This window comes from Monodelphis domestica, chromosome 5, assembly GCF_027887165.1.
Source record: "Monodelphis domestica isolate mMonDom1 chromosome 5, mMonDom1.pri, whole genome shotgun sequence".
Lineage (NCBI taxonomy): Eukaryota > Metazoa > Chordata > Mammalia > Didelphimorphia > Didelphidae > Monodelphis > Monodelphis domestica.
In genome coordinates, this window is record NC_077231.1 from 26,704,935 (window position 1) to 26,730,675 (window position 25,741).

The 25,741-nt window shown below is 42.6% G+C and overlaps 1 protein-coding gene and 1 long non-coding RNA gene across 7 annotated transcripts; one reads left to right on the forward strand and one right to left on the reverse strand.

Moving 5' to 3' along the window:
* Positions 1–5: 5 nt before the first annotated feature.
* Positions 6–25,459, forward strand: RNF41 (ring finger protein 41). Of its 5 annotated transcripts, XR_008911982.1 has the most exons (8): positions 12–270; positions 3,329–3,513; positions 16,430–16,541; positions 19,765–20,036; positions 20,759–20,894; positions 21,192–21,295; positions 22,045–22,781; positions 24,585–25,459. XR_008911982.1 is itself a non-coding variant. In XM_056797886.1 (7 exons), exons 3-7 carry the CDS (start codon positions 16,452–16,454, stop codon positions 22,394–22,396), a joined length of 954 nt encoding a protein of 317 aa, XP_056653864.1. In that variant the 5' UTR covers positions 6–270; positions 3,329–3,513; positions 16,430–16,451; the 3' UTR covers positions 22,397–25,459. The 5 variants fall into 5 exon arrangements, 4 of the variants coding, with proteins under 4 accessions (XP_056653864.1, XP_056653865.1, XP_056653866.1 ...); XM_056797886.1 differs by having other exon boundaries at positions 6–270; positions 22,045–25,459; XM_056797887.1 differs by having other exon boundaries at positions 30–270; positions 3,329–3,545; positions 22,045–25,459.
* LOC130454349 (uncharacterized) lies at positions 8,554–18,919 on the reverse strand. 2 transcript variants are annotated; one of them, XR_008911994.1, is made up of 4 exons: positions 18,792–18,907; positions 18,029–18,129; positions 13,886–13,930; positions 8,554–8,702 (listed from the first exon to the last, which is right to left on the reverse strand). It is a non-coding gene; the product is annotated as an uncharacterized LOC130454349 (long non-coding RNA). The 2 variants fall into 2 exon arrangements; XR_008911993.1 differs by having other exon boundaries at positions 18,029–18,919.
* Positions 25,460–25,741: the final 282 nt, after the last annotated feature.

Consider the following 25,741-nt stretch of genomic DNA (forward strand, 5'->3'; position numbering starts at 1 on the left):
GAGCCCATTAGGAGGCGGGCCGTGGCGTGTCGACGTGTTTCCGGTGGAATGCGTAGCGGTGGTGGGAGGAGCGAAGAGGCTATCTTGGACGGGTCCAGACTGGGGTCAGAGGCTTAGCCCCCTCCCTCTTTCTCCCGGGATCTACGGGCTAGAGGTCTTTAGGGCTGACCTGAGGTCGCAGCCGCTTCTCCTTCAGCAGGAACCCGCAGCTCGAGGAGACCGGACTAGGCCGAGCCGGGGGGGCGACGGGTCGAGACCGCTCCCAGAGTGGTGCGTACTGCGTCTGCGCGCGCGGGGTGTCTGGGAGGTGGGGTTGAGGGGTCGGGATTTGGAGAAGGGGGGCGTGCAGGTGGGGAAGATAACCCTAAAGTATAGGCGTTGGCCAGAACCGAGGAAGGAGTCTGGAGGGTAGAAAAGCTGAAGGAGAGTGGGCAGGGGCTGAAGAACAAAATGATGTTTTAAGATGGGGCAAGCCTGGGAACCCAAACTCCCCCACCGGGACCTCCCTCACCCACTTTCCCCCAGGGGAAACTGGGCATTTCCTTTCCTCCTCCACTTCTTGCCTTGCTCTCATTCCTTTCTCCTTACTCCAGGGAGGAATCCCACACTCTTTTCATCTTTGCCCATGGTTTTCTGCCTATCCTTTACATTTGAATGCAAAGACATCTTTCCAAAGTGGAGGCCAAGGGGAGACTAGAGAGGGGAGAAGAGGAAGAAGAATGGGCTAACACTTCCTCTACCCAGAAACAGGCAGCTCATTTTGCCTATCAGTGCTCAAAAGTAATCCCAAAAGATGTGGTTTAATTAGGCCAGCAAAATGGTATGACAAGATAGAAGCGTTTTTCCCATCACAGCTTATAAAGGACAGCTGTGGAACCCTGTTTTTACAGGGGCTGGAATTGTAGAGAGGAGCATTGATGATTGATTCAGTGATGCTATTTTCCTTGAGTATGCAGCTAAGATTATCTTCCAGTTCACTCTCTGGTCCCTCTCAAGCATTCCTACCTTGGTTTCCAATACAAGGCAGAACCCTAACCCTAGGACCAACTCGGTGATAGTAAGGTAGTTTACCAGGAAATAGACATCAACTTAACCTAACATATAAAGTTGACCAAAAAGAAATGGACTGCCTTTAGGTTGGTGAGTTCCACATTATTGGACTTCAAAGTAGATGTTTTAGTTAAGATTCATGCTTCTGGGGGAGATTGGCCTTTAGATGCCCTTTGGAGACAATTTGCCCTTTCGATTTGTCAACTAAAATTTCTTTTGCATTGTTAATATAGTAAGAATACCATCTCAGCTGGTTACACATTATATTTCTGTATATATTCTCCTATCTTGTGGACTCTTACAACAACTTATACATTGGGAAGGAATCATTTACATTTGACAAAACAACAAAACAGAAATATGAAGACTTCAGTTGACCTAATCGAGGTTAGACTGCCTGGGTCAGAATTTGTATAACATCTCAGGCCTTCTGTCTTCCAGTCCTTACTCTTTTGGAAAATTGTGAAATACTGTCATCCTGTCCTGACTAAGAGAGCTTAGAAACGATAGGATTTGAGGTACCTAGGGAAGGCTTGGGGGGAAGGGAGGTGCAGAATGAGGCTGGTTTAGTGACCTGCTCTTTAGAGACACTAAGGGCATGGTGAGTGCTTGCTGAATCACCAATTTTAGGTTTCTAATTAGGCCTGGGCCATGAATTAAACAGATAGTCTCTGGAATTGATGGGGTGTTGTCAGACTGAATGAAAGAGTATGACATCTGATCTTTGGTAGTAGAGAGGAGAATGGGCAGTGCTTTATCATTTTCTGGAGTTTCCTGAACCAAAGAACCTGTAAGATGACAGGGAATGAGTGGCACTAGCCTAACCCTTTTATCAAAGGGTCAATCTCTGGTTTAAATAGTGCTACCACACTTATGTCACTATTGCTGACCAGTGTCAAACTAATTGACATTTACACTCATCTCAGAAGATGAACCATATCCTTTATTATATATAATAGCAATAATTACTGTCATTTCCTTCAAGATTATTTAACATGAGAAGCATGTGAGTAGTACATAGATATTATATGTGGTTAGGGTGTACAAAAGGGCCTTATCCCCTCTATCCTTAATGCCCTTTATCTGGACTTCTGCTTGTGTCTATGCAGCTGTCTCTTTAGCAGATTAATCCCTTCACTTGAATCTTTTAAACTTCTCTAGTGCTTTGAGAGCTAGGACAGTGGATAAGAGTACTGGGCCTGAAATCAGGAAGACTCATTCATCTTCCTGAGTTCAAGTCTGGCCTCAAGCACTTAATAGCTATGTGAACCTAGGTAAGTCACTTTACCCTGCTTGCCTCCATTTCCCCATCTGTCAAATGAACCAAAGAAGGAAACGGCAAATTACTCCAGTATCGTTGCCAAGAAAACCCAGATAGAGTCATGGAGAAGTCTGAAACAGCTGAACAACAACAACATTGCTGTGGGACTACTCCCTCCTATATTACCTCAGCCTTTCTTATCCTAAAGTCTGTCCATCACTTTCTGACTAACTGGGGAGTGGAGAATTTCTCTCAGTGCCAAGCATTCCCCAACTATCATCTCATCTTCACATACCTAGAAGGCTCTCCCTCCCTAACTTTGACTCCTGACTTCCTTCAAAATGCAGCTCAATTCCCTCCTTCTGCCTTTCCCTCCATTAGTACCTTCCTTCTGAGGTTACCTTCCATTTGCCCTGTATTCATTTTGTGCATACTGTGGATTTTGTTTCCCCAATTAGAATGTGAGCTCTTTGGGGGCAGGGAGTTTTTTACATCTTTGTTCTTTGTATCTTCATTCCTTTGAACAGTGTTTGACACATAGGAAGTCATAATAAATGCTTATTGACATCAGAGCAAGAACTTAGCTTTCGAGAAAACTATTTTGTATCTTCTGTTTAGAAGAAAGGTTAAGTGAGATAATGTACATGAAAACATTTTGTAATCTCTGAAGAATGATAGCATTTTGGATAACTGAAGTTATGTTTCTTCCCAGAGTATCTTACAACAAATGATTGTTTGAGATAATGTTTTCATCTTTTTTTTTGTTCCTCTCTATCCTTTTCTTAAAACCTGTGTTTAAACCTCCTCCACAGTAACTATAATTATATATCCAAACCCTTCTTGATAGTGGGAGGGCCTTTCTTGAAACTGTCATGATTGACACAGTTGCTTCATCCTCCCCATTTGACTGCCAGTTCCAAGTCTGTTTACCTATTTCTCCCTTTCTCCCCTACCCCCTGATTGAGTAGAGTCATGTTTTCCCTGACTCACCTTTCTTTTCCTTGTTCCTATTAATAGAGCAATCCTGATTATGACATCACGACCATCCCCTTGGTGATGGAGCTCATCATTAGGATGGAAGAATGAGTCTGAGCATAACACACAAGATGGGTTACTGGGAGCATATCATGAGAGTCACTGAGTGGAGCCGTGAAGGGGCTGGAGCCTTGTGAACAGGGACCCTGCCCCACACCACCTGCCAGGTAAAGACAGACCATTGGCTCAAGACCATGCTGTAAGTCTTAGATCTCCTCCAACAAGCCATGTTCATTCCCTTCCTCAGACGTCAGTCTTTCTAGGCAGAAACCCTAATTTCTGATTCACTACATGAATGTTGCTTGTTTCTTTGTGGTTTTCTTTCCCCAGCATTTTACATTCCACTTCCTATATTCATTTTCACTTGTTTATAGGTGCCTGGAAAAATCTTAATTATTTTCATATGTCTCTGTCCTGTCTACTAACAAGCTTAAGGCTGCATCTTGAGTGAAAAATCTTTTGGGGAAAGAAATTAACTTAGATTCCTTTTATTGTGCCTTTCCTACCAATCCTGCCAATCACAGAGCAGTGAGGGTAGGAGAATTTTTCTATTCCAAGTGTTCAGAATGTTTTTAAAGTGACAAATAACTGGCCTTTTGATATAATTGTGCCTTGTTTTTATGCATTAGATTTTCCCTGGGAAATTATGTACAAGTGGAAATTATTTATAAATGGGATTGTATTTTTAGTTTTTTTATATTTAAATTTTTTCCCCAATTACATGTAAAAATAATTTTAACCTTCATTTTTAAAAATTTTGAGTTCCAAATTCTCTCCCACACTCCATCTTCTCTCTTCTCTTTCAGAAGGCAAACAGTTTAATAAAGATTATACATGTGAAGTCATGCAAAACACATTTTCATATTAGTCATGTTGTGCAAGAAAACAGATTTTTAAAAAACCCCAGAAAAATAAAGTCCTTAAAAGCAGAGTGCTTTAATCTGCGTTCAGATTCCATGAGTTCTTTCTCAGAAAATGGAGAGTATTTTTCATCTTAAGTTCTTCAGAATTGACTAGGTATCTGTATTGCTGAGAATAGCTAAATTATTCACAGTCAATTGTTGTGTAATATTGCTGTTAACTGTGTACAATGTTCTCCTAGTTCTGCTCACTTTGCATCAGTTCATGCAGATCTTTCCAGGTTTTCCTGAAAGCATCCGGCTCAATCATTTCTTATAACACAATAGTATTCCATCACAATATGGGAATTAGTTTTATCACATCATCAAAGATAGTGAGAAATGTTTTGTGGGATATCCAGTATTTGCAAAAAGATTACCATAAAAACTATTGCAACCTATGCACCAACATTGGTTGTATGGTATAAAAAAGTGGAGAAATTTCTTAGAAAAATTCAGAATTGTCAATGCAATTAAATGACCAGAGTTTTATACACAATAACTTCAGTGTAAAAGTCAGAATAGGTGATGGTGGTGAGAAATATATTGGTCAGGAATAAGGGATGGGAAAGGTCAAAGACTTGTAGAGCCATGATGCTTCTCTTTTGTTTTAGTTCATACTTTATCTGAGAAAAGAATTTAATAGGCTCCAGATATGGCGAGCACTAAATAACGTCACAAAACATGAAATTGGCTACAATTGAGCAGCCCATAAAAGATGAGGAAGTGTTGTAAAGCACTTAGCATAGTGTGTTTGGCACATAGTGGGTACTTAATGCTTATTCTCACCATTCTTGTTTTGAGTCATTCTTAGTTTACTTGTCTCTGTATAGTCAACCAAGTTTTCAGAGCAAAGGTCAAAATTGGCATGAAGCTAGAAGGGGAAATGCTAAAAAGATGCCTGACCTAAACATGACAAATGGCAATGGACAGAGAAAAGAGGCATGGACATTGATTATAATTCCATATAACAGTTTTTAACTAATGTAAATTAGTCACCATAGTGAGACCAGTTAGTCCTAAACAAATGCTCCAGTGAGTACACGCTGGCTGTACTTAATTGTGGAGGGAAATGACACCCAAAGGCATTGAGATGATAAGCTAATGTGTTACACACACACACACACACACACACACACACACACACACACACACGAAGAAAAATGATGGAAGGTTATGAGCAGTGTTGACCTCAAAATAGAGGGTCAGAGAGATGTAAGATGAGGACGTTTAGCAAGGAACCTCATTAAGCAAAGTCATCCTGAGGCCATTTAAGGGAAAACAAAAGACCTGCAAAGATTTTATGAAAAAAATGTTCACTATCAAGGTCAGCAGAGGTACCCTACATGGATGTCAGTCTTGTAGTGGTCCAGAATGTAGGTAGAACCCTAAAATGAACAAAGACAAGGAAAGCAGCTGGATTAGATTCAGTTCCATAAGCGTTAAGCACCTAGTATGTGCCCGGCACTATGCTAACTAAGCACTGGACCTTCAAAAAGAGGCAAAAGATATTCTCTATCCTCCAAGAGCTTCCAGTCTAACGGATTGTAATAGATCAGTGTGCATAGAGTAGATCTGTGCATTCAGGAGCAGGTAGCACAGTGGATAGAGCTAGGTCTGGAGAATGGAGGTCTTGGATTCAAATATGGCCTCAGACACTTCCTAGCTGTGTAACTCTGGACAAGTTGCTTAACCCCAATTGCTTGGCCCTTTCCACTTGAATGCCTCGGATCCGATACTTAGTATTGATTCTAAGACTGAAGGTAAGGGTTTAATAAATAAATAGAAGGCATTGAGGGATCATTTACAAAGTATCTGAAAGATAGGAAGAAACCAAAGGTGTAGGAAAAACTTAAGACATTAATCCTGAAAAAAGACAAACTGATGCTTTCCTGAATATACAAACTTCTTGAGAGAAGTCTTTCCAGATATTGTGTAAGTAGGGAACAGATTTTTCAAATGATATTCCACAGTGGGTTTTAATTTCACCACCACACAATTTACTGAAAGATGATAAGGATACAAGATCCTACTGTCCTTATCATTTGGTTACAAAAGAGTATTTAGAGCATAACACACTAAAGGTTCTCATTCATACCTCACAAACATTCAAGATTTCTTAAAAGATAACAGTAGAACCTTTTTAACCTACCTCTGATTAAAACATCAGTTGAGAAATACGTTAGGGAGAAAATATATACTTGCCAACAGTATTTGACATTTCATTTGGAGGAGAGCCATCACATAGACCAAGTTAATTAGATGAGATCTTCCAGTTTCTATTTGCAGATAGATGATGCTGTTCCCCAAACATTTCAGACTCATAAGAAATCCATCACCACTGGAATGATTTGGCTTGATCATAACAAACAGGTAACAAATGGTCTATTGCCCAAATTGATTTGAGAGTTAAGTGGACAACCTATAAAGCTTTCCACCATTATTTATATCTGAGGATTCCCACAACAACCCAATATAAATGGACCCAAATTGAGTTGGACTTAGAATTAAATGGGGGAGGGAAGGGAGAGTGGACTGGATTGACTTAAAAAAAATGCACGGTTCTTTTAATAACCCTCAAATTTCTCCTAGAAACAAAAACCCATCTTTTTAAAATACCAATTTCTACTTGTGTTGTGTAGCTGTAAGATATGGAATACGAGTTTCCAAAGAATCAAAAATGAATATTACACGGAGGGTAATAGGCTTATGGTGTGTGCAAACTGCATCAGAGAACAAAAAATTAACTTGAAAGGAGAACTGGAATTAAAGATGTCCACAGGGAAATGTAAGTTCAAAAGGGAAGGTGAGATAGTCCATCATATGGTGAGGGAAAATATGTGGACAGCTGTGGTAAATTTGTGAGAAGTGAACAAGAGTCACATGGCTAGACTGTGATAGGTATCTTTGAAGGAAATACTCAAATCAATGCCATCATAGATCCATTCAAGGTAAGGGAATTTTAGTGTTTTAAAAATTCCTGGTTTTTAATGGTAGGTTCTTTTGTAAAGGAAAATTTTAGAGCTGGAAGATAGCATAAGAGATGATTTCAGACAATCTGGTTTTCTTTATTTTTGTCATTTCCTCATCTTTGTTGAGAGGTGGTAAAATGCCATTCACTACTTTGAGAATACCTATGATACATCAGCATCTAAATAGCCAAGCAGTTTGGGTTTTTTTGGGCTGGAGCAAAATGTTTGGGACCAGTATTTAGGACCAATTTCTTTAAGCAAAGTATACAGAACTTTTCTAAGACAACTCTGGCACTTGAGGAATGCGGAAACCTTGCACAGTGGATCCTGAGTGAAGTTGTGTTCAGAGTGCCATATTTTCTTATGTGTTACTGCTGAAAAGGATCCCTAAAGGTTTTCTGGGCCTTGGAGAATGGCTGCCTTCTTTTTTTTTTTAATTTATTTTATTATTAATTAATTTATTTTTAAGCCCTTACCTTCCATCTTGGAGTCAATACTATTGACTCCAAGGCAGAAGAGTGGTAAGGGCTAGGCAATGGGGGTCAAGTGACTTGCCCAGGGTCACACAGCTGGGAAGTGTCTGAGGCCAGATTTGAACCTAGGATTGGCTCTCAATACACTGAGCTATCCAGCTGTCCCCTGAATGGCTGTCTTCTATAAGCCCTTGGACTTCCCAAAGGAAGAGAAGCAAGCTAGCTGAGAGGCTGCTTGTTTGGTTCATCTGGAAGGGTTCATCTGCCCCTTTAGGAGCAGACTTACTTCCTTGAGGAATTGAGATGTCATTGTGGAGCTTCTCTTCCTTTCCTGCCATTCGGGCTCAAGTGGCTCAGTTCTTGTATGCTAGATTTTGATGATTAATATGAATATACTGTCTCTCCCATTAGAATGTAAGCTTCTTGAGGCCAAGGGCTGTTTTTTTTTTCTTTGTATTCCCAGAACTCAATATGTAGTGTTTAACAATGCTTGTTGTTTTTTTGGAAGTTATTATTAAAAAGAAAGGTTATGGGCATAGAAAACACAGTTTAGTGAATTGGCTTATCTCTGAACCATGATAGAGGGAGTGTCTGATTATTGTTGGGGGAATTCACAAGACCACGAGATTGGGATAACTTTTCCACTATTTCTGCCAATCATGATTGTGGATGTGAGGACACTTGAGTGAAGAGGAAGATACAGGGACAAGAAATGATAAAAAAAAAAAATGTAATTTTTCAGATGCTCCAGTTGCTCCAGAGGCAGATTCACCTGGGACCTGGGAGGATCCCTGATGAGCCAAAGAAGGAACCCCAGGGTTCTAGTGTCAGCCCTGACCTTGAGAATAAGGTGTGGGACTAGTCCAGAATCTCCAGACTCCATTTACAAAACCTCATGGGCCCCATTCTGAAAGGATACTTACTTAGTAGACATATAGCTTGGGGCCATGGATACTTCTGCCATTTAGGTCAATGGTCTCTCTTCCTTCCATCCCTCCCTTTTGGGTTTTCTCTATTTAAAGCAAAGCAAAACAAGCTCTAGCTTTGGTTTAGGTTTACTAAACCAGAGAATGATGACTTTGAGATTTCTTGAATCCAGAACTGTTCTCTTAGATGTGTTTCCTGCCCAAACTGCTCTCACTTTGATGATCTCGTATCTACTCACCTTCCCTGTAGCTTTTTATAACTTAAATACTTCTTTCTGAGGGATAGAGGGAAATAGTAAGAGATTATGGAATCCCCTTTCAGGCATTCAGCTTCTCAGAACTATATTTGTGGGGGAAATTGTTAGGGTAAGTGGAAAGAGCCTTAGATCCCCTACACTCTTCATTTTCTGTCAGTCTGTTCTTATTTCGGATGGACTGAACTAGCTAGTTAAGAGTCCCTGAGAACTCTCTAGATCTAGGTACCGATATGGCAGTGAGAGCCATTGCAGAGGCCCAGACATTCTACCTCTACCTGCCATTAGGGCAGATGTATATCACAGAAGTAGTATAACTGGAGAAACCTCAGCAGGCATAGGCAGTATGATTTCATCCAAACTACTAAAATTAAAAGGTTCCTGGGATGGGAAGATATGTGCCAAGGAAGACTAGATGGCAAATCTTAGTAGGTTTTGTCAGAACTAGAGAGTGAATTTAATTTAGAGTGAAAAAATTGAAACCTGCTGGAGTCCTTTTCATTCAGAACAGCCCTCAGATGAGATGAGATAGCATTTGAGACAGTTGTTTCAAGTGATCTCTAAATTCCTTTCTTGTTTTAATTTAGCATCAGTCCAGAGAACTGTAATCACTTCTTTTCTGCAAAGACCATTCATATTTTTAGTAGACTCTTAATTTGTTTTTTACATTTTTAAAGTTACATACCAGCAATAATTTTGATACTTTCCTAGATTTTACAGCTATACTGGAAAAAGGGGATTTGGTTATTTTATTTATTAAAGCTCTAAAATTTTATTTATTTATTGCACAAAAAACCCTTACCTTCTGTCTCAGAATTAATACTGTGTATTGGTTCCAAGGCAAAAGAGTGGTTAGGGCTTGGCAATGGGGGTTAAGTGACTTGCCCAGGGGTCACATAGCTGGGAAGTACTTGAGGTTAGATTTGAACCCCTGACTTCCTGGCTTAGTAGCTGCCCCCTAACAAAACTATTTGAAACATTGTGAAAGTGGGAGGTAAACTGTCTCAAATTGAATTGCTTAGTCATAAACATTGGAATATTTTTGTTATTGTTTGAGAAAAAACTCAGTTAAAACAAAATTTGTTAACACAATCTTAGACTATCTTAATTGAAGCTTAGTATCTAGGGCAGTGATGGTGAATCTTTTAGACACTGAGTGCCCAAACTGCAACCCTCATGTCCCTTATTCCAGACAGGTCAGGGGAGGGAGGAAATGCTTCCATTGGACTGCTAGGCAGAGGGGCAGTGATGGGAGAAATGTCCTCAGGCATGCATAGAGAGGGGAGCAGCCCCCTTTAGCATGCTCCAGCACGCATGCCTTAGGTTCACCAACATGGATCCAGAACAAAGGAAGGTAGTAGACCTATCTCCTGCATTGTTCAGAACACACATAGTGTCCTTTCCTGGACACTTAAATTTTATGAGAGATATTGATGAAGACAGGGTTCCCTGCTAATAAAGTGTATGGGACCAAGTCATATAACTCATATTTTGATGGTGCCTTATAATGGTTGAATGAACTGGATATGTTTAACTTTGGAGAAGACAGTAACCAGAGGGAAATAATAAAGGTTTTTGTGTAGGAAAGAGTTAGGGTTAGGGTTCTCTAGAGAACCAGAGGATACCTTGGGGAGGGTACTTGGATCTTCAAGGCCTCAGGATTGAATTTTGCCTCTGAGATTTCTTCCAAGTTTATATTAGTGAGTCTGTGGTCTTAATAGTTGTTTAGTAGGACTGATTAGACTATATAGAGCTAGAAAGAAATCTAGTACATTATAAAATTGATCATAACAACAGGCTTGCTAAGTGATTTGTCCGGGGTCAGCTATTAAGTAGCAGTGCTAGAATTTGAAGCTTTTTCCTCTGCTTTGTAAAAGAGACAGTGCCTCAACTCTGGACTCCTGAGGGGAGTAAAAAAGCTTCTGCAGCAATTAGAGCTGCCCAAGTGACCTATCCAATATATTATTATTACCATATTTATTAATATACTGAATGCTATCCCCCCACCTGCCCATGCCATCAGGAAGTTGTAATGAGGATTTATCCCTTAGGTAAGAGGCTGGCCCCTGAGGTCCCCAAATCACGAAGAGTCTATTGTTCTCTGGAATTTTACTTAATGGACACAAGCAGCTTGTGTACCCTGGCTGTTGTCTTCAGCAGCCAAAAATAAATATATTGTTTATAAAATTTAAAACTTATTTTATTTTTTTCTCTTGGATAAGCATATTTATTAAAATTTTTATAATTATGATTTATAATGTATAGCCTTTGTAATAACTTATGTATTTATATCAAACTACAGGCAATATCAATCAAACCACAAATAACAATATTGTTGTTATATTACATATTATGTGATAGTATAAAAATTAAGGGTAACCAAAAAATTCATAATATTAATAATTAATAGACTACATTATTGTATAAATGTTACTTTTATATGTACCAGGAAACCCAAAACTTTGTGTGACTCGCTTTATTGGGATATTTTCTTTATTGTGGTGGTCTAGAACCAAACCTACATTTTCTTTGAGGTATGCCTATGCTTGTTATAGATTGAAGTATAGTAATAATAGTAATAATAATGATAGTTAATCCCTAAATAGCATCTTAAAGTTGGCGCATCACTTTATATATATGTTAGCCCTTAGATACAACAATCCTGTGAGGTGAGTGTTATGACTATCTCTGGTTTTTCTGATGGGGAAGCAGAGTCTGAGAGTGTAAGTGACATGCCCAGGACTCTTGAGCTAGTAAGTACCTGAAATTAGATGTGGCCTCATGACCTCTGACCCAGAGTCCAGTGATCTGTCCAAGTCTTGGGTTCCAACAGCTATGCCTTTATTTAAAATAATTTACATAAGGCTATGAACAATGCTTAATTTTACTTAATGGACACAAACAGCTTGTGTGCCCTGGCTTATTGTCTTCAGCAACCAAAAATAAATATATTGTTTATAAAGTTTAAAACTATTTTAGTTACATATGTGAAATATTTTTTGTTTTCTATGTAAAGGTATATTCTCAAATCCAGTAGATTCATCAAAGTTATTGAGATACTTCTGTTATTATTTGGAAAAGGCTGTTAGTAAAAACATAAGACAGACAGCCTTAGCATGTCTTTACCACAGAGACTAGACTGTATCTTTAAAGATCTTCATAATAGTGATGGTTTAACTGTATTCTGGGAGGAGTTGTGAGGAGACTGAAAGTTTCATTCTTTCTTGAAAGACTATTAACTGATTGTTAAAGAGAGGACGAGGAAAAATGACTAAAAATAGTCTGGTTTAAACAGCTCCTTAAGAGGAGTGGATCCAAAAGAGGAATCCTTTGAGAACGGAGCAGCTAGTTCAGTTTTCATTTGTTTGTTTGTTTGTTTGTTTTATTTAATTTAAAGCCTGGGAGGGAATTTTCCATTTAAAAAAATTCCCAAATTATTTTTTACTTAAGAATTGAAGAGAAGAAAAAATTTTCTTATATATATTTGTAGTTCTTATTTCTGAATTCACAGGCTAAAGTATCTTCCACTAGTTCACTTGGTATTACTTTCTTTAAAAATTAAGCATTGAAGGGGGCAGCGGGTAGCTCAGTGGATTGAGAGCCAGGCCTAGAGACAGGAGGTCCTAGGTTCAAATCTGGTCTCAGACACTTCCCAGTTATGTGACCCTGAGCAAGTCACTTGACCCCCATTGCCTAGCTCTTACCATTCTTCTGCCTTGGAGCCAATATACAGTATTGACTTCAGGACTGAAGGTAAGGGTTTAAAAAAACAAATTAAGCATTGAAGTCACCTCCAGAGAAAGAATTGTTGGCATTGTCTTTCATATCAGTATATTTCTGACTTTTGGGGGGGTGGGGTGGGGGTTGGTTATGTATGAATTTGCCTTTACAACAATGATCATTTTGAAAGTATGTTTTGCATGAGAGTAAAAATAAAATAAAAATTTGAGCTTTCATTTTTTTGTAAACCTTCTGTCTTAGAATCAGTATTAGGTTTTGATTCTAAGGCAGAAGAGGGCTAGACTCAGGGTAGCACAGATAAAATATGTATGAGGACAGATTTGAACCCAGAACCTCCCATCTCCAGGCCTGGCTTTCTTTTCACTGAGCCACCTAGCTACCCCCTAGCTTTCATTTTAGAAGTGTATTCTAAGTTAGGCCTATAGACAATTATATTTTAGGTTGAAACAGTTTCAGTTATGTTAAATGTTGCTCTTTTACCACAATACTTAGACACACTGTTTGAAGTGCATGTTGGGAGACAAGTTTTTCTATAAAACAGATTCAAAAGTGAAACATTTGGAATGTTCAGTTTATTTTACTATCCTGTAAGACACACATGTTTAAGCTATTTTTTTTTAAGAGTTAGTGGGGACATTTTTGAGATGCAATATAAATATTTTAGGATTTGGGTCTTGGTGTTTGTATTAAATTGTGAGGCCTTGATTTAAATCCTTCATTGTATTGGGATTTCCTTTTAGGTATGTTACACTGAGTGAATCAGCTTGTTAAATAAATCATACTTTCGAAAACCAGGGAGTAACCCAACTAACTTTGCAAACAGATTTCAAACTCAAACTTGTTAAAAAATAGATTTGTTTATGTTTTAAGTCATGGATCTCCCCCCACTTTAACTCCATGGGAGTTGCTGCAATATTGATTTCTTGCTCTAGTTTGGCACAAACAAGAGGGTATGAGTTACTTTCTTCCCACTACTATGCTATCTTTAACAAAACTAGGCAGAAAATCTTTTACATGAGGCTTTGGGTTGGAATTTATCCACAAAAAGTGTTCATGATTGAAGGATTAATAACTTTGGTGTCCAGTGCAATTCATTTTCTGCTTATCTATCTTTTCTGGTTCTGAGAGTAGTAGGTCTAAAGGGTAACTAAAGTAACTTCCAATCATACACTGCAAGAATCCCAGTGCTAGTTGCAGCTTTGCCCCGACTCCCTCCTCTCAATCGGTTCCATTCCTTAATTTTATTGGACAAGATACTGATGTTGTTAACAAACCTTTATTAGTGCTTTTGTGACAGCCACTCTCCTGCCACCTTGTATCTGTGAGGATAAAAAGAAAAAAAAAAGTTTCTACCCTCAAGAAGTTCATAGGCTAATGGGTAGACAACAGACAAACACATATTTTTAAAGATATAGTCCAGATAAACTGGGTGTCACCTATTAAGGAAGGCACTGGCAGCAGGTGGGATTTTATCTGAGAGTTGAAAGAAGCCAGGAAGTAGAGTTGAGAAAGAAGAGAATTCCAGGTAGGAGAAACAGCCAGCAAAAATGTCAGGAAATGGAATGTCTTTTGTGAATAATAGCAAGGAGGCCCCTGGTTTGTGGAGTACATGGAGGAGGGACTAAGGTGCAAGAACACTAGAAAGCTAGGAGGTCAGATTATGAAGGGCTTTAGAAGCCAAATTTGATCTTGAAGCTAATTGAATGGGCAGGTACATGGTCAGACCTAGCTCTAGGGAAATTAGTCTGACAACTGAGTAGAATATAGACTACTGTGGCTACAAACCCATCTTGGACTCTAGGCTTTAGTCATTGCTTTCAGAGTCTCCCTTAGCTCCTTCCCCCCCCCACCCTCTCCCCATCCTCATTTTGGAACTAGAAGAAATTCCTGCTTCAATCAACCTGGAAGGAACTAATCAATACCAGGATTTGTTACCAAGTCAAAGCCTCCCTTTTTAACTTAGTATCTCTCTTCAACCCCCTTGTAAGGGATCTGCAAAAGCAAATGAAATTGGCATTTATTCCTCAGTTGTGGAATGAAAGTGATGATCACTGAGAAAAATGTCTAGGGAGAGGTTCTAGGGATGTCTGTGTAAAGAGTATTATTTACAGCAGGAAAGTCAGACTCACTGTGTGCTACAAATTTAGATTAGTTCGTGTCCCCAAGAGCACCTCTGGTTGACAGCAATCTTCTGTGTCCTGGCTGCTGGATTACTACCTCTACCCTCTTTTGGTGTTTTCATGTGAGTAAGACTATGTGCTTGCTCCAGACCTGAAGACCCGTCTCCAGGTATCGGCTGGTATGTACTCTCTCTGGCTCCCTCCCTGTACAAGTTGCTGGTCAAAGATCATTGGGATGATCCCACAGGCTTCCTGCAAGGACTGTTTGGACGGTGCTTTCTAACTTCTAACACATCTTTCCCATTCTCCTTCCTAAGGCCAGGGGCTTTTTCATTCGCTTATAAATGATTAAATAATTTTGTCTTTAGTCATTGGCCAACCCAGAGTCTTCAGGAACTCACAAGGATGTTCTCAGGCTGCTAGCCTACCCCCTCCTCAGGACTCAAAGGGTCCTTAACCCAGATTCTTTGCCTGGCCCTTAATAGAGGCTTACTTCACACATTTCTGGTACACCGTTCAGTGTATTCAGTTTTTGCATATCTGTACTAGATTTAATTCCCAACTATAGATGAAAACTCCATAGACTCTATAGGTATCCCTTCCACATTATAGAGAATGGTGCTGCATCCCTGAACCCTGACATTTAGAAAATCTGAGTCATACCAGAGAAGTCTACATTTTGTCATTTTCTTTTATGGGGTGTTTACAGTTATCTTGTAAAATTTAGGTTAAGTATTTGGGCATAGGCTATATGTTCTGAACTTTCTAAAACCTTTTCTTGTGTTATCTGCTAGCCTTTGCATGCCATCTGCAGCTTCCCTCAAAACTCCCCCAAATTCCCATTTGATTTCCTATGCTGACTTGTGATATGTCAAAACTCCAATAGGGAAAGTTGTGATATGAAAGGGATATCTATTCCCCCCCCCCCCCTCTGTAATCTTTGCCTGACACTTACCTATAAGGCAGCTTTGCTTATAGTGGGAATTGAGTCAGTGACATTGATTGACCCTTTTCTGAAGGTGCAACGACTTCCTGTATCTCCCAGCTCTTACAGTCCCTTCTTTTGACTGCCCATGAATTTCTGCCCCAGCAGCTTTTGTTCTTTGGGAAATAAGAGGACTAGGGATCATCTCCTCCCCCCCCCTTTTTTTTTTTAAACCCTTACCTTCTGTCTTGGAGTCAATACTGTGTATTGGCTCCAAGGTGGAAGAGTGGTAAGGGCTAGGCAATGGGGCTCAAGTGACTTGCCCAGGGTCACACAGCTGGGAAGTGTCTGAGGCCAGATTTGAACCTAGGACCTCCTGTCTCTAGGGCTGGCTCTCCATCCACTGTGCTACCCAGCTGCCCCCTCCTTCCCCATTTTTTAAAGTGCGTTGTGGGCAAAGCAGTCATTGCCAGAAGACAAGAGTGATACCATGCAGGGGCTGAGCTGAACTAATTGATCTGTCTTGGCAAAAGTGGAGTTATACAACCATGGTGTAAAAGTATTTGAGGAGGAATCTTCTCGTTCCTCGACAGAGCAGGTAGTTGTATCTGATAGAGATGAAAAGTTGAATTACCAACCAAATACACATGCCCTGCTCTAGCCTCAGAATGCATCCACAAACAGCCATCCCCTGGCTTGGAGGGATGTGGCCCAGCCACTGGGGGCCCACTTGTAGACTACCCCTAATGCTGTTTCTCTTCTCTATCATGCAGGGCCTGGTCTCAGTGATGAGACATGGGGTATGATGTAGCCCGTTTCCAGGGGGATGTTGACGAAGACCTTATCTGTCCTATCTGCAGTGGAGTTCTGGAGGAGCCAGTGCAGGTGAATTGGCAGAGTAGAAGGGTAATGGGTGTTGTTTGTGTATGTATCTCTATTACAGTGCTTGGTGATTGGGAAAAGAGGAGGCAGTTACCATTTTTGCAAGCCAAGTTTATCTTGAGCCATTCTTCATTGAAAAACAATAATCTTTGTGGAGTACTGAGGCCCAGAGCATGGAACCCCCCACGAGTATCAAGAAAGCCACCACTGAAACAAAACCATTGCCATTTATGATTTCATATTCCCTAATGCAAAATGGGAGGAAAGCAGGGGGAGACCCCCCCCCCACACACACTTCTCTCTGGGCAGATAGAATGTCCCAGGAGACCTCTGTAACTTTTTTTGTTTGTTTGTTTTAAACTCTTACCTTCTGGCTTAATGGAGATTAAGTGATTTGCCCCGGGTCATATAGCTAGGAACTGTCTATATCTAGATTTGAACCCAGGACCTTCTGTCTCCAGGCCAGGCTTTCTATCCACTGAGCCACCTGGTTGCCCCTATTTATTTTTTAAGGTAGGAAAAGCTGAGCACAACCATTAACTGCTCACAGGTAATCAGGGAATTTGCGGTGCTCCTTAGCTTTTCTCTCTGTGCTGGAATGGCCAGACTCTTCCAGCTAGGTCTCCTGCAAGTAGGACCTCTGATTTTTTAGATCTGTTCAGGAGATCTGCCCCATACCCTCCTGGCTGCTCCAGCCTCTGGTGGTTATCTACTTCCCCTGTCCTCAGCATGTATGATTAGGGGGAAGGGGACTGGGGAAAGTGAACAAGATTCACACAACTTCTTAATTGGTCATCATTGTCCCTTAGTCTAGAAGTCAGCCTGCCTGTCTTTCTTCCTGAGACCTATCTTTGGAGCCAGCTCCTGCAGGTACCCAGCTAGGATTAGTGGAGACAGAAGCTACTCTCAGCCTAATCACAAAGATGCTGTCCTTGCCACTAAGTCACCCCTTTCTCTACAAACCTGTCACATGTGAGAAGTTAAAGTACCAACCAGAAAGCCTGAACCATGAGTAAGATGAATTCCTAATAATCTGTTGTAGCATCCTTGGTGCTCTTGTTTAGTAAATACCAAATTAAAAAAAAAACAACAAACAAAAAACCTTACCTTCTGTTTTAGAATTGATACCACCAAGTATTGGTTCCAAGGCAGAAAAGTGATAAGGACTAGGCAATTGGAGTTAATTGACTTGCCCAGGGTCACACAGCTAGAAAATGTCTGAGGCTAGGTTTGAACCCAGGGCTCCAGACCTGTCTTATCTACTGAGCCACCTAGCTGCCCCAGTAAATACAGTTGGAAGTATGCTCTATGGCGTCTAGGGTTAGGATAAGTAAATACCCATTTCTATAACTAGTGGTTCCCCTTTAACTTGACTCCCCTAGTCAGGCCCATAGAATCTCAGGTTAGAAGATCCCTTCAGAGAGGCCTGTAGTCTTTACTCCAAGGAATCCCCTCCTCGCCTGCTCCTGTGGCTTCAGCTCTCAGATTACCTGTTCTTTCTGTCCTTCTACTGCCCAGAGGACAGGTACGATGTCTGGACGAATTCCGTTTCCATCTAGGTGAAATTAGCTGTGTCTTCGAGACTTTGCAGCTTTGAATCAAGCGTAGTAGTAGTGTTAAATGCAGGAGAAAGTTCTGTGACCGTGTCAGCGGGTCCCTGGGTGTGTGTGCATTTTCCCTACCCCCCTTCCATCTAGGCTGAGCCTTGTTTTTAGGCACTGTCATTTAATGTGAATCAAGTGTGTAGGGAAGCAATGTGGCTCTCCTTTACTCTTGAAGCATTCTCCCTTTCAAGTACTAACCTCCAAGTCCCAGCTAAAATCCCATCTTTGGGAATTCCTCAGCTCCTCTTAATCCTAGTGCTTTCCCTTTGCATGTTGGTTTCCCCATTAGATTGTAAGCTCCTTGAGGGCAAGGACTGTCTCTTGACAACTTTTTGTATCCCCAGTGTTTAACATGGTGCCTGGCCCATAGTAGGCACTGAATGTTTTTTTTTTTAACGTTGATTTAGTTGGTCATTTCCAAACATTATTCATTGGAAACAAAGATCATTTTCTTTTCCTCCCCCCCACCTCTCCCATAGCCGGTGCACGATTCCACTGGGTATCACATGTGTCCTTGATTTGAACCCTGAATGTTTTTTTGCTTGACTGAAATGACAAATGGGTGGCTGCCCCTCACCCCCAAACAAGACCATGCAGTGGCCTTAGGGGAGAGATTCAAGTATGTATCCTGTGTGAGAGACTTTCTTACAGCTCTGGTTAGTAGTGTGGAGCATCTCTGTCCTCAGCCTTCTTGTGATTGGGGGACTTGTTGGTCTTCAGCAGGGACTGGTTGTTAGGTGATGACCTCACAAAGGCCCAGGGGTTTTTTCTACTTCAAAATTACTGACCCCAGGGATTTTGAAAGGCTGGCTGGGCAGCAAGAGGGAGAGGGCAAGGACAAGAGAAATCTTTTTGTGTCTTTTCTGAAGTGAAGAATATAAAGCCAAAGAAGAATCTGGTCTCAAAAAACGCCTCATTGGCCTCTTTGTCGGGGCTAACGCAAAGTGTTAACATCAGCAGGGATGGGTGAGTTCCAAACCAGGGACTTGGGTTTCAGGTAACAGCTAGGAAGTGGTTGCCTTTCATAAGTAAGAAAGCTTAGGTCTATCTGGAAGGAGACTCCTCTAACCTTGGCAATCAGTTTTTTAAATATACCTTCCTTTTCCCCCTCCACCATAACTTTTGACTGGCAGGACCCTCTCTTCTCCCATCCAAATTCTGCTCCTTCCAGAAACTTCCTGCTACTCACAGGAATTCCTTCCATCCAACCATCCTGGCCTCATATCAGTTTTTCTCTTTATAATTCATTTGCTAATTGCATGCTGACTTGTTTTCCCTTGGGTTGAAAATAGTTTTTTAACTTTTATGTTTCATCTCCCCACCTAGACTCTATTGTTGAGGGATTAGATTGTAGTTCTTTATAACTTCTAGTGTGAAGGGCACATCCTAGATACCCAACAATATTCGTTAGCTTGATCTGCTGTGACCCCAAAGGGCATTTAGTCTCTGTTGGCTGAGTCAGAAATCGATACTTTGAGGAGAGGAGGAGGGAGCCCTGTAATTCCTGAAAACTTTGGAATGGTTACCTAGGGCAGCCCTGACCAGCTTGGTCTTTGGAGAGGGTGCCAGTGCTGCTGCCACTCCCAGACCCTGACTCTCCTGGGTGATTCTCTCCCTGCCAGGCCCCTCACTGTGAGCACGCCTTCTGCAATGCCTGCATCACTCAGTGGTTCTCTCAGCAGCAGACGTGCCCGGTGGACCGAAGTGTAGTGACAGTTGCCCACCTGCGCCCTGTCCCCCGGATCATGCGGAACATGCTCTCAAAACTACAGATTGCCTGTGACAACGCTGTGTTTGGCTGCAGTGCCGTTGTACGGCTGGACAACCTCATGTCTCATCTCAGTGACTGCGAGCACAACCCTAAGCGGCCTGTCACCTGCGAGCAGGGCTGTGGGTGAGGATTGTGACTGACCCCTTCCTCCAGTCCACAGAAGTGGAGGTTTTTCCATCTCCCCGTTACCGTGCCAGTAATCCGAACAAATGAAGCTTAGCCTGTCTGCACTCTTGCTTCTGTGCCCAGGGAATGCCAAGATACAGCTCTTGGCAAAGTGATGCCTTGTCTGCCTTGGCTTTCCTGTGCCCTCCTGGCTTAACGATTCAGGGAGTGGCCTTGCTGAGGTTTAAGCTTCATGTAGAATTTGTGAGCTGTTCCCTCAGTTAATGTGGTGAAAGGCAAATTCAGTACTGTCCAATAACCCTTTCAAGCTCTGCCGATTGGTTGCACATCATTAGGGGTAGGCCCCCTCCTCAGGCTAACTGTCCTAAGTTCCACCCTTCTCCTTCTCATCTCCACTCCACTCTGCCCCGCTCACACGGGAGGTGGGGGTTTGGGATGTGGGGAAGCAGCAGAGTGTTGAGGCAGTGGTTGGAGGGTTTCTAAGAAAGTAAGGCAGTACCGCTGGGGCCCGCAGAAGACCAGGGGAGAGGATGCTGTTGAGGTTTGGTTTTTAAAAGAGAGCAGAAGGGAACATAGAAGAGTAGAAGCTGTACTAGTGTGAAGGCTTTGACTGGGGAGAAGGCTGGAGTCAACATGGCCCATTTCTGCAGTGGAATGAGCCTGCTTTACGCCTAGCGGGATCCCAGCCTTGACCACTGAGCCCCCTGTCGTTCCCTCAGCCTGGAGATGCCCAAAGATGAGCTGCCCAACCACAACTGCATTAAGCATCTACGTTCAGTGGTGCAGCAGCAACAGACCCGGATTGCAGAGCTAGAGAAGACCTCGGCTGAGCACAAGCACCAGCTGGCTGAGCAGGTATGCTGTGCCCAGGGCGCTGGGGGTAGCTATTGGAAACAATCATGATTCTGCCATTGAGAGAGGCTGACTGACTGTCCGTGTTGGTGTGTTGGAGAAAAGCCAACACTGGGTCTCATGCAGACAACATGGAATGTAAACGGAGAAAGGCCTTGCCCTTTCCCAGTCCCCTCGGTTACTGCGGAGTGGCCTTGCCTTGAGCACATGCCACAGCCCTTTTGTTTTGTCTTCTCGGAAACCCCCCTAAACTTGGCTGACCTCGACCTTTTTCCTGCTTCTTCTCCTTCCCTCTGCCAGAAGCGGGACATTCAGCTGCTGAAGGCCTACATGCGTGCTATCCGCAGTGTCAATCCCAACCTTCAGAACCTGGAGGAGACCATTGAGTACAATGAGATCCTAGAGTAAGTGGAATCCCGGACTTAGAGGAATGGGTGCAGGACGATACCTAGATAGATAGAGGAAACCCTATTGGCCACTGGCCTCTCAGGCCTTGCCAGGGGAAAAAATACTCCTTGGCAGGAGAGATCTAGGGCAAAGAGAGAAAAGAAGGCTTCTTGGTTTCAACACAGGATTCCCCTGATTGAGATTGAGATTGGATTGAGATTTGTTCCACCCGTAGGTAGAGGCTTAGATAACGCTCATCACCCATAGTTCTGTTTTGGGTTCTAGACACAGGTAGAAGCTGCTGTTTTTGCCCCCTCTGGAGCTCATACTCGAAGGGAAGACAATATATACAACCAGGAGAACAACTTCTTAATATTTAAAATGCGCCCTAAGCACAAGTGAGATTGAACATTGTGATTAAGATTCCCCTCTAGCTCTAAATGAAAGTTTAATATGTGGAAAAAAGTGTTATGGGGTGAGAAATTAGGTGGGGCAGAGCCAAGTTTGGGAAAAAGGGAGAAGCACCCAGTTAAGCCTAGTACATTCAATAGCTCACATACACATTGCCATTCTAGAGCTTGCAAAAAGTAGTTTATGTGTCTCCTTTGTTTCCCACAGTAACACTGATGATATAGACGCTCTTGTCCCTCTTTTCAGATAAACTTTGGCTCAGAGAAAGTATGGGATGTCCAGGGTTTATAAAATTACAGAGTCTAGGGCTGCCCAGGGCAAGCTGGAGTGACTTCTTCAATTGCCCTCTACACAGGTGGGTCAACTCCCTGCAGCCCGCACGGGTGACGCGCTGGGGTGGCATGATCTCCACACCGGATGCTGTGCTACAAGCAGTCATCAAGCGCTCTCTGGTGGAGAGTGGCTGCCCGGCCTCCATAGTCAATGAGCTGATTGAAAATGCCCATGAGCGAAGCTGGCCCCAGGGCTTAGCCACACTAGAGACACGGCAGATGAATCGGCGCTACTATGAGAACTACGTAGCCAAACGGATCCCCGGCAAGCAGGCGGTGGTGGTTATGGCCTGTGAGAACCAGCATATGGGTGATGACATGGTGCAGGAACCAGGGCTTGTCATGATATTTGCGCACGGCGTGGAGGAAATCTAGGAAACCACAGCAAGACTATAAAGCGAGAAGGAAACCTGAAAACCCCACCACTCCACTGGGCATGTCCCTCCCACCCCCACTTGCCTATATTCAAGCCCCAATTTCCCAGTCTCCTGGCACTAAAGTGCCCCAGGGCATTAGTTTCTTCCTCCCTCATACCTCTAGCCCCCTGTGCCCAAGAGGGAGATCCAGATATGGATGCTATTTCTCTTATCTCACTCCTCCCCCTCCCCCCCCATTGCTGTAAATTTTCAGCCTGATTGGAAGGGCCCCTACTTCCACTTCCCCTGGGTCCAGATGTTTGCAGAAGGCACAAACGCATCCATTGCCCCCAAGAGGAGTGCAGTGAGGTGTGGCGCCACCTCAAACCAAGGGGCTGGAGCAGGTAGGCATTCTGGTCCTCAGCAGGATTGAGGGGGAAACCTGCAGGGGAGGGGCAAGGTTAGAAGAAAAGTCATAGGAGTGGTGAGTGATGCCAAATAGAAGTGGATCAGCACTGGTGGCTGGGGTGGGCAGGGGTGCCAATGGTGCTCCATGACCTCTGTGCCAAGTGAGAATCTATCTCTCCATCCTTGGGGGGGGGGGGTTCTAGTGGAATGGGTGGGGAAGTAGATACTGAAGTGTGTCCTCTCTTCCCTCCTCCCCTTTTCATAAACAGAATGATGGGTTCTGGGAGTTGGGGGGGAGGAGGGTAGGCTGGTGGAGCCCTTCACTGCCTGGCTTTTGCCAAAGTGGGGCGAGCTGATGTCCCTTATGGATGGGACAGTAGTAGTTTCCAGATTCCCCTTTCCCTTCCCTCTCTTCCCTTGTGATTGTGGTTGTTGGTTTTTGTTTGTTTGTTTTTGTTTTTTGTAATTTGCTTTTAGGTTTGTTCTTTTTGTATGTTTCCCCATTGGGCTAGTTTTGTGTTTAAAGAGAGAAACACCTCTGGTCTCTCTCATTCTCCACTCGGCCAACTGTTGGGTGTTTAATTTATTTACATTATTTTTTCTTTCCTTTTTTCTATCCTTCCTGGAAAAAGACCAAAAAAGCTAACCTCTTCTCCTCACCCAAATCCTTCCCTTTCCTAAATCCACAAGAATTAAAAACATTATTCCTTTGCTATTCCTTCTGTGGGGGATCATCCAGGGTGTGAGGGTTGGCATGGAGCCTGTTCTTCCCCTTCATTACCTCTCATCTTTTGCTTGAGCATAGGTGACCAGCCCTTGGTTGTCTGTGTCTCCTTTCCCAATTAGCCCTCTGTCTGACTCCCTTCAAAGTCTCTTGAAAAATCCACATCAGGTCTCCTGCCCTTTGGATAGCTGGAGGGCCTGGCCTCCTTGGAGTTTGAAGCATTCAATTTTGTAGACAAGCTTCTCTTCTCCCTTGAGTTGTGAGGGCTGGGTTTGGCCACTTTGTCCTTGGTTAGGTTCAGGTTGGTCATCCAGAGCAACTCCCAAACTCTGAACTGGCCATTGGCTGCTTGAAAGCTGGTGGGAGGACAATTGTTTTGCTTCTCAAGGCTTGACTTAAGGTTCTTCCTTTCCTATCCATTTGGCTTCTGTCCTCTGGAGGCCTGCTTGCTGTTGTTGGTGAGTCGCCCCCCTATTTGGGGTACCTCTAGGAACAGACAGGTCAGCCATATGTCGTTCTAGCTCCATCAGGTGCTCAGGAATTATAAAGAGCTTCTCTTCCAAACGTAATCATTGCCCCTCAACTCAAAGATGAATCTGGGAAGTGTGATTTGAGCAGTCTTCCCTGAACCTCATGCCGGTTTCTACAGGTTCTGGCTTTGTGTTTCATGGTATTGACTGCATGAATAATAAACCACCTACTCAGCCAAATTTATTACTTCGGCCTCTCTCCCAGGGTTTCTTTTCTCCTTGGATGTCTCTCCTTTTTAACTCCTTCCACTGCTTTGCTTTGTAACCTGCTTTTGACTCTTGTGTTTGTTTCTGGAAGTCAAACCTTTTTTGGGGGGTACAGGGGTCCTTTTCTTAATTATCTTTCTCTTTTGCCAGCCACCTCTATCTGTAACCTAGATCCCTCTCTTTATGTCCATCCAGCCCTCTTGTTTTTAGCTGTGAATTATATAGCCAAGGCCTCGGATCGATACCTGTAGTGGGAACTTTTGCCCCTTCTCTCACTTTTTGCTTTGGGAATCTAGTTCCTAGAGAAGGTAACTGACCCTCTTTCATTGCCTGATCAGAGATCCTCCAAGAGAATGAAGAGGGAACCTGAGGACACAATAGCACCGTTCCCAAGAGGAGTGTCATTTACTCGATAGAGCTGGCCTTAGAGCCAGCCCCATTGATCAGTGCAGCCTGGGGAACCTGGGCTATCCACCTAACACTTCAGTACTCTACGGTTTCCATTTGCCAAGAAGGCCCTGCCCTGCATTAGCAGGGAGTTTCCCCAGAATGTTAGTATCTTTGGTACTACAAGGCATAAACATGAGGTGGCTCAAATGTTGTGACAGAGCTGTTCCCTTAAACGTGGTGATGGGTCAAGAGCAGGGCCTGCATTGCCCAGAATGTTTTCTGAAGTATCTTCAAAGCCTGTGGCAAAATCTTTTGAAAACCATTCAGTAGTACCTTCATTCAGAAAGTGGATTTAATCCTGTACCCCTACCCCCAACTCATTTGAAGCCCAAACTGGCATAGGAGTGGTTAACTTGGCGTTTATTTTTTTTAAGAACTTGTTGGCCAAGGACCGATGTAGCTCAGCTGGGAGAGGCTATACAGAAGTCGGTTGGCTACTAGGTGACAAATTTTGGACACAAAATGGGGGCACAAAGCAATTGAGAGTTGGGAGGCACCATACAGATGTGATTGTAAGACGCGCATTTGTAAGCCTGAAGTCGCTTAAGAGGACTGAAGCCCAGCGGCTACTTAGTACTCTCTAGCCAGACAACCGCTTGGGGAAATCTCAGCCTCTTGGAGCTTTCTTTTTTCGAATCTGCAAATCAGAAGTGATACTTGCACTGCCTACCTCACAGGGTTGTTGTGAGGAACGTGCTTTGTAAGCCTGAACATGTTTTATGGTTTACAATGTAAGTTATTAATAAATGTGAGTTAATTCTAAGGGGAAAAAATGCTATTTTAAAAGCCTTTTAGAGGCTTGAGCAGTATCTCAAAGGCCCCATCCCTTGGGCCTGAAGGATCTCTATATTAAGGGGACACATCAGAGGGAACAAATGAAGCATATTGTTTGGGGAAGTAATGAAAATTAAAGGTGGTACTACAATTTGGGGGGGCCAAATTCAGGTTTGGAGTTAAACTAATAGGAAAGTGTAGCTTTTGAAAGTTTTACAATCTGGCAGAAGTTGGGGCAGCCTAGGGTGGTTTAGCCTCAGATACTTCCTAG

Excerpts from the sequence above, each read along its gene's own strand:
- RNF41 (XM_056797886.1), top strand. The coding sequence starts at position 16,452 with ATGGGGTATGATGTAGCCCGTTTCCAGGGGGATGTTGACGAAGACCTT. Across the intron at positions 20,037-20,758 it reads ACCTGCGAGCAGGGCTGTGG|CCTGGAGATGCCCAAAGATG; the intron begins GTGAGGATTGTG and ends TCGTTCCCTCAG. Across the intron at positions 20,895-21,191 it reads AGCACCAGCTGGCTGAGCAG|AAGCGGGACATTCAGCTGCT; the intron begins GTATGCTGTGCC and ends TCCCTCTGCCAG.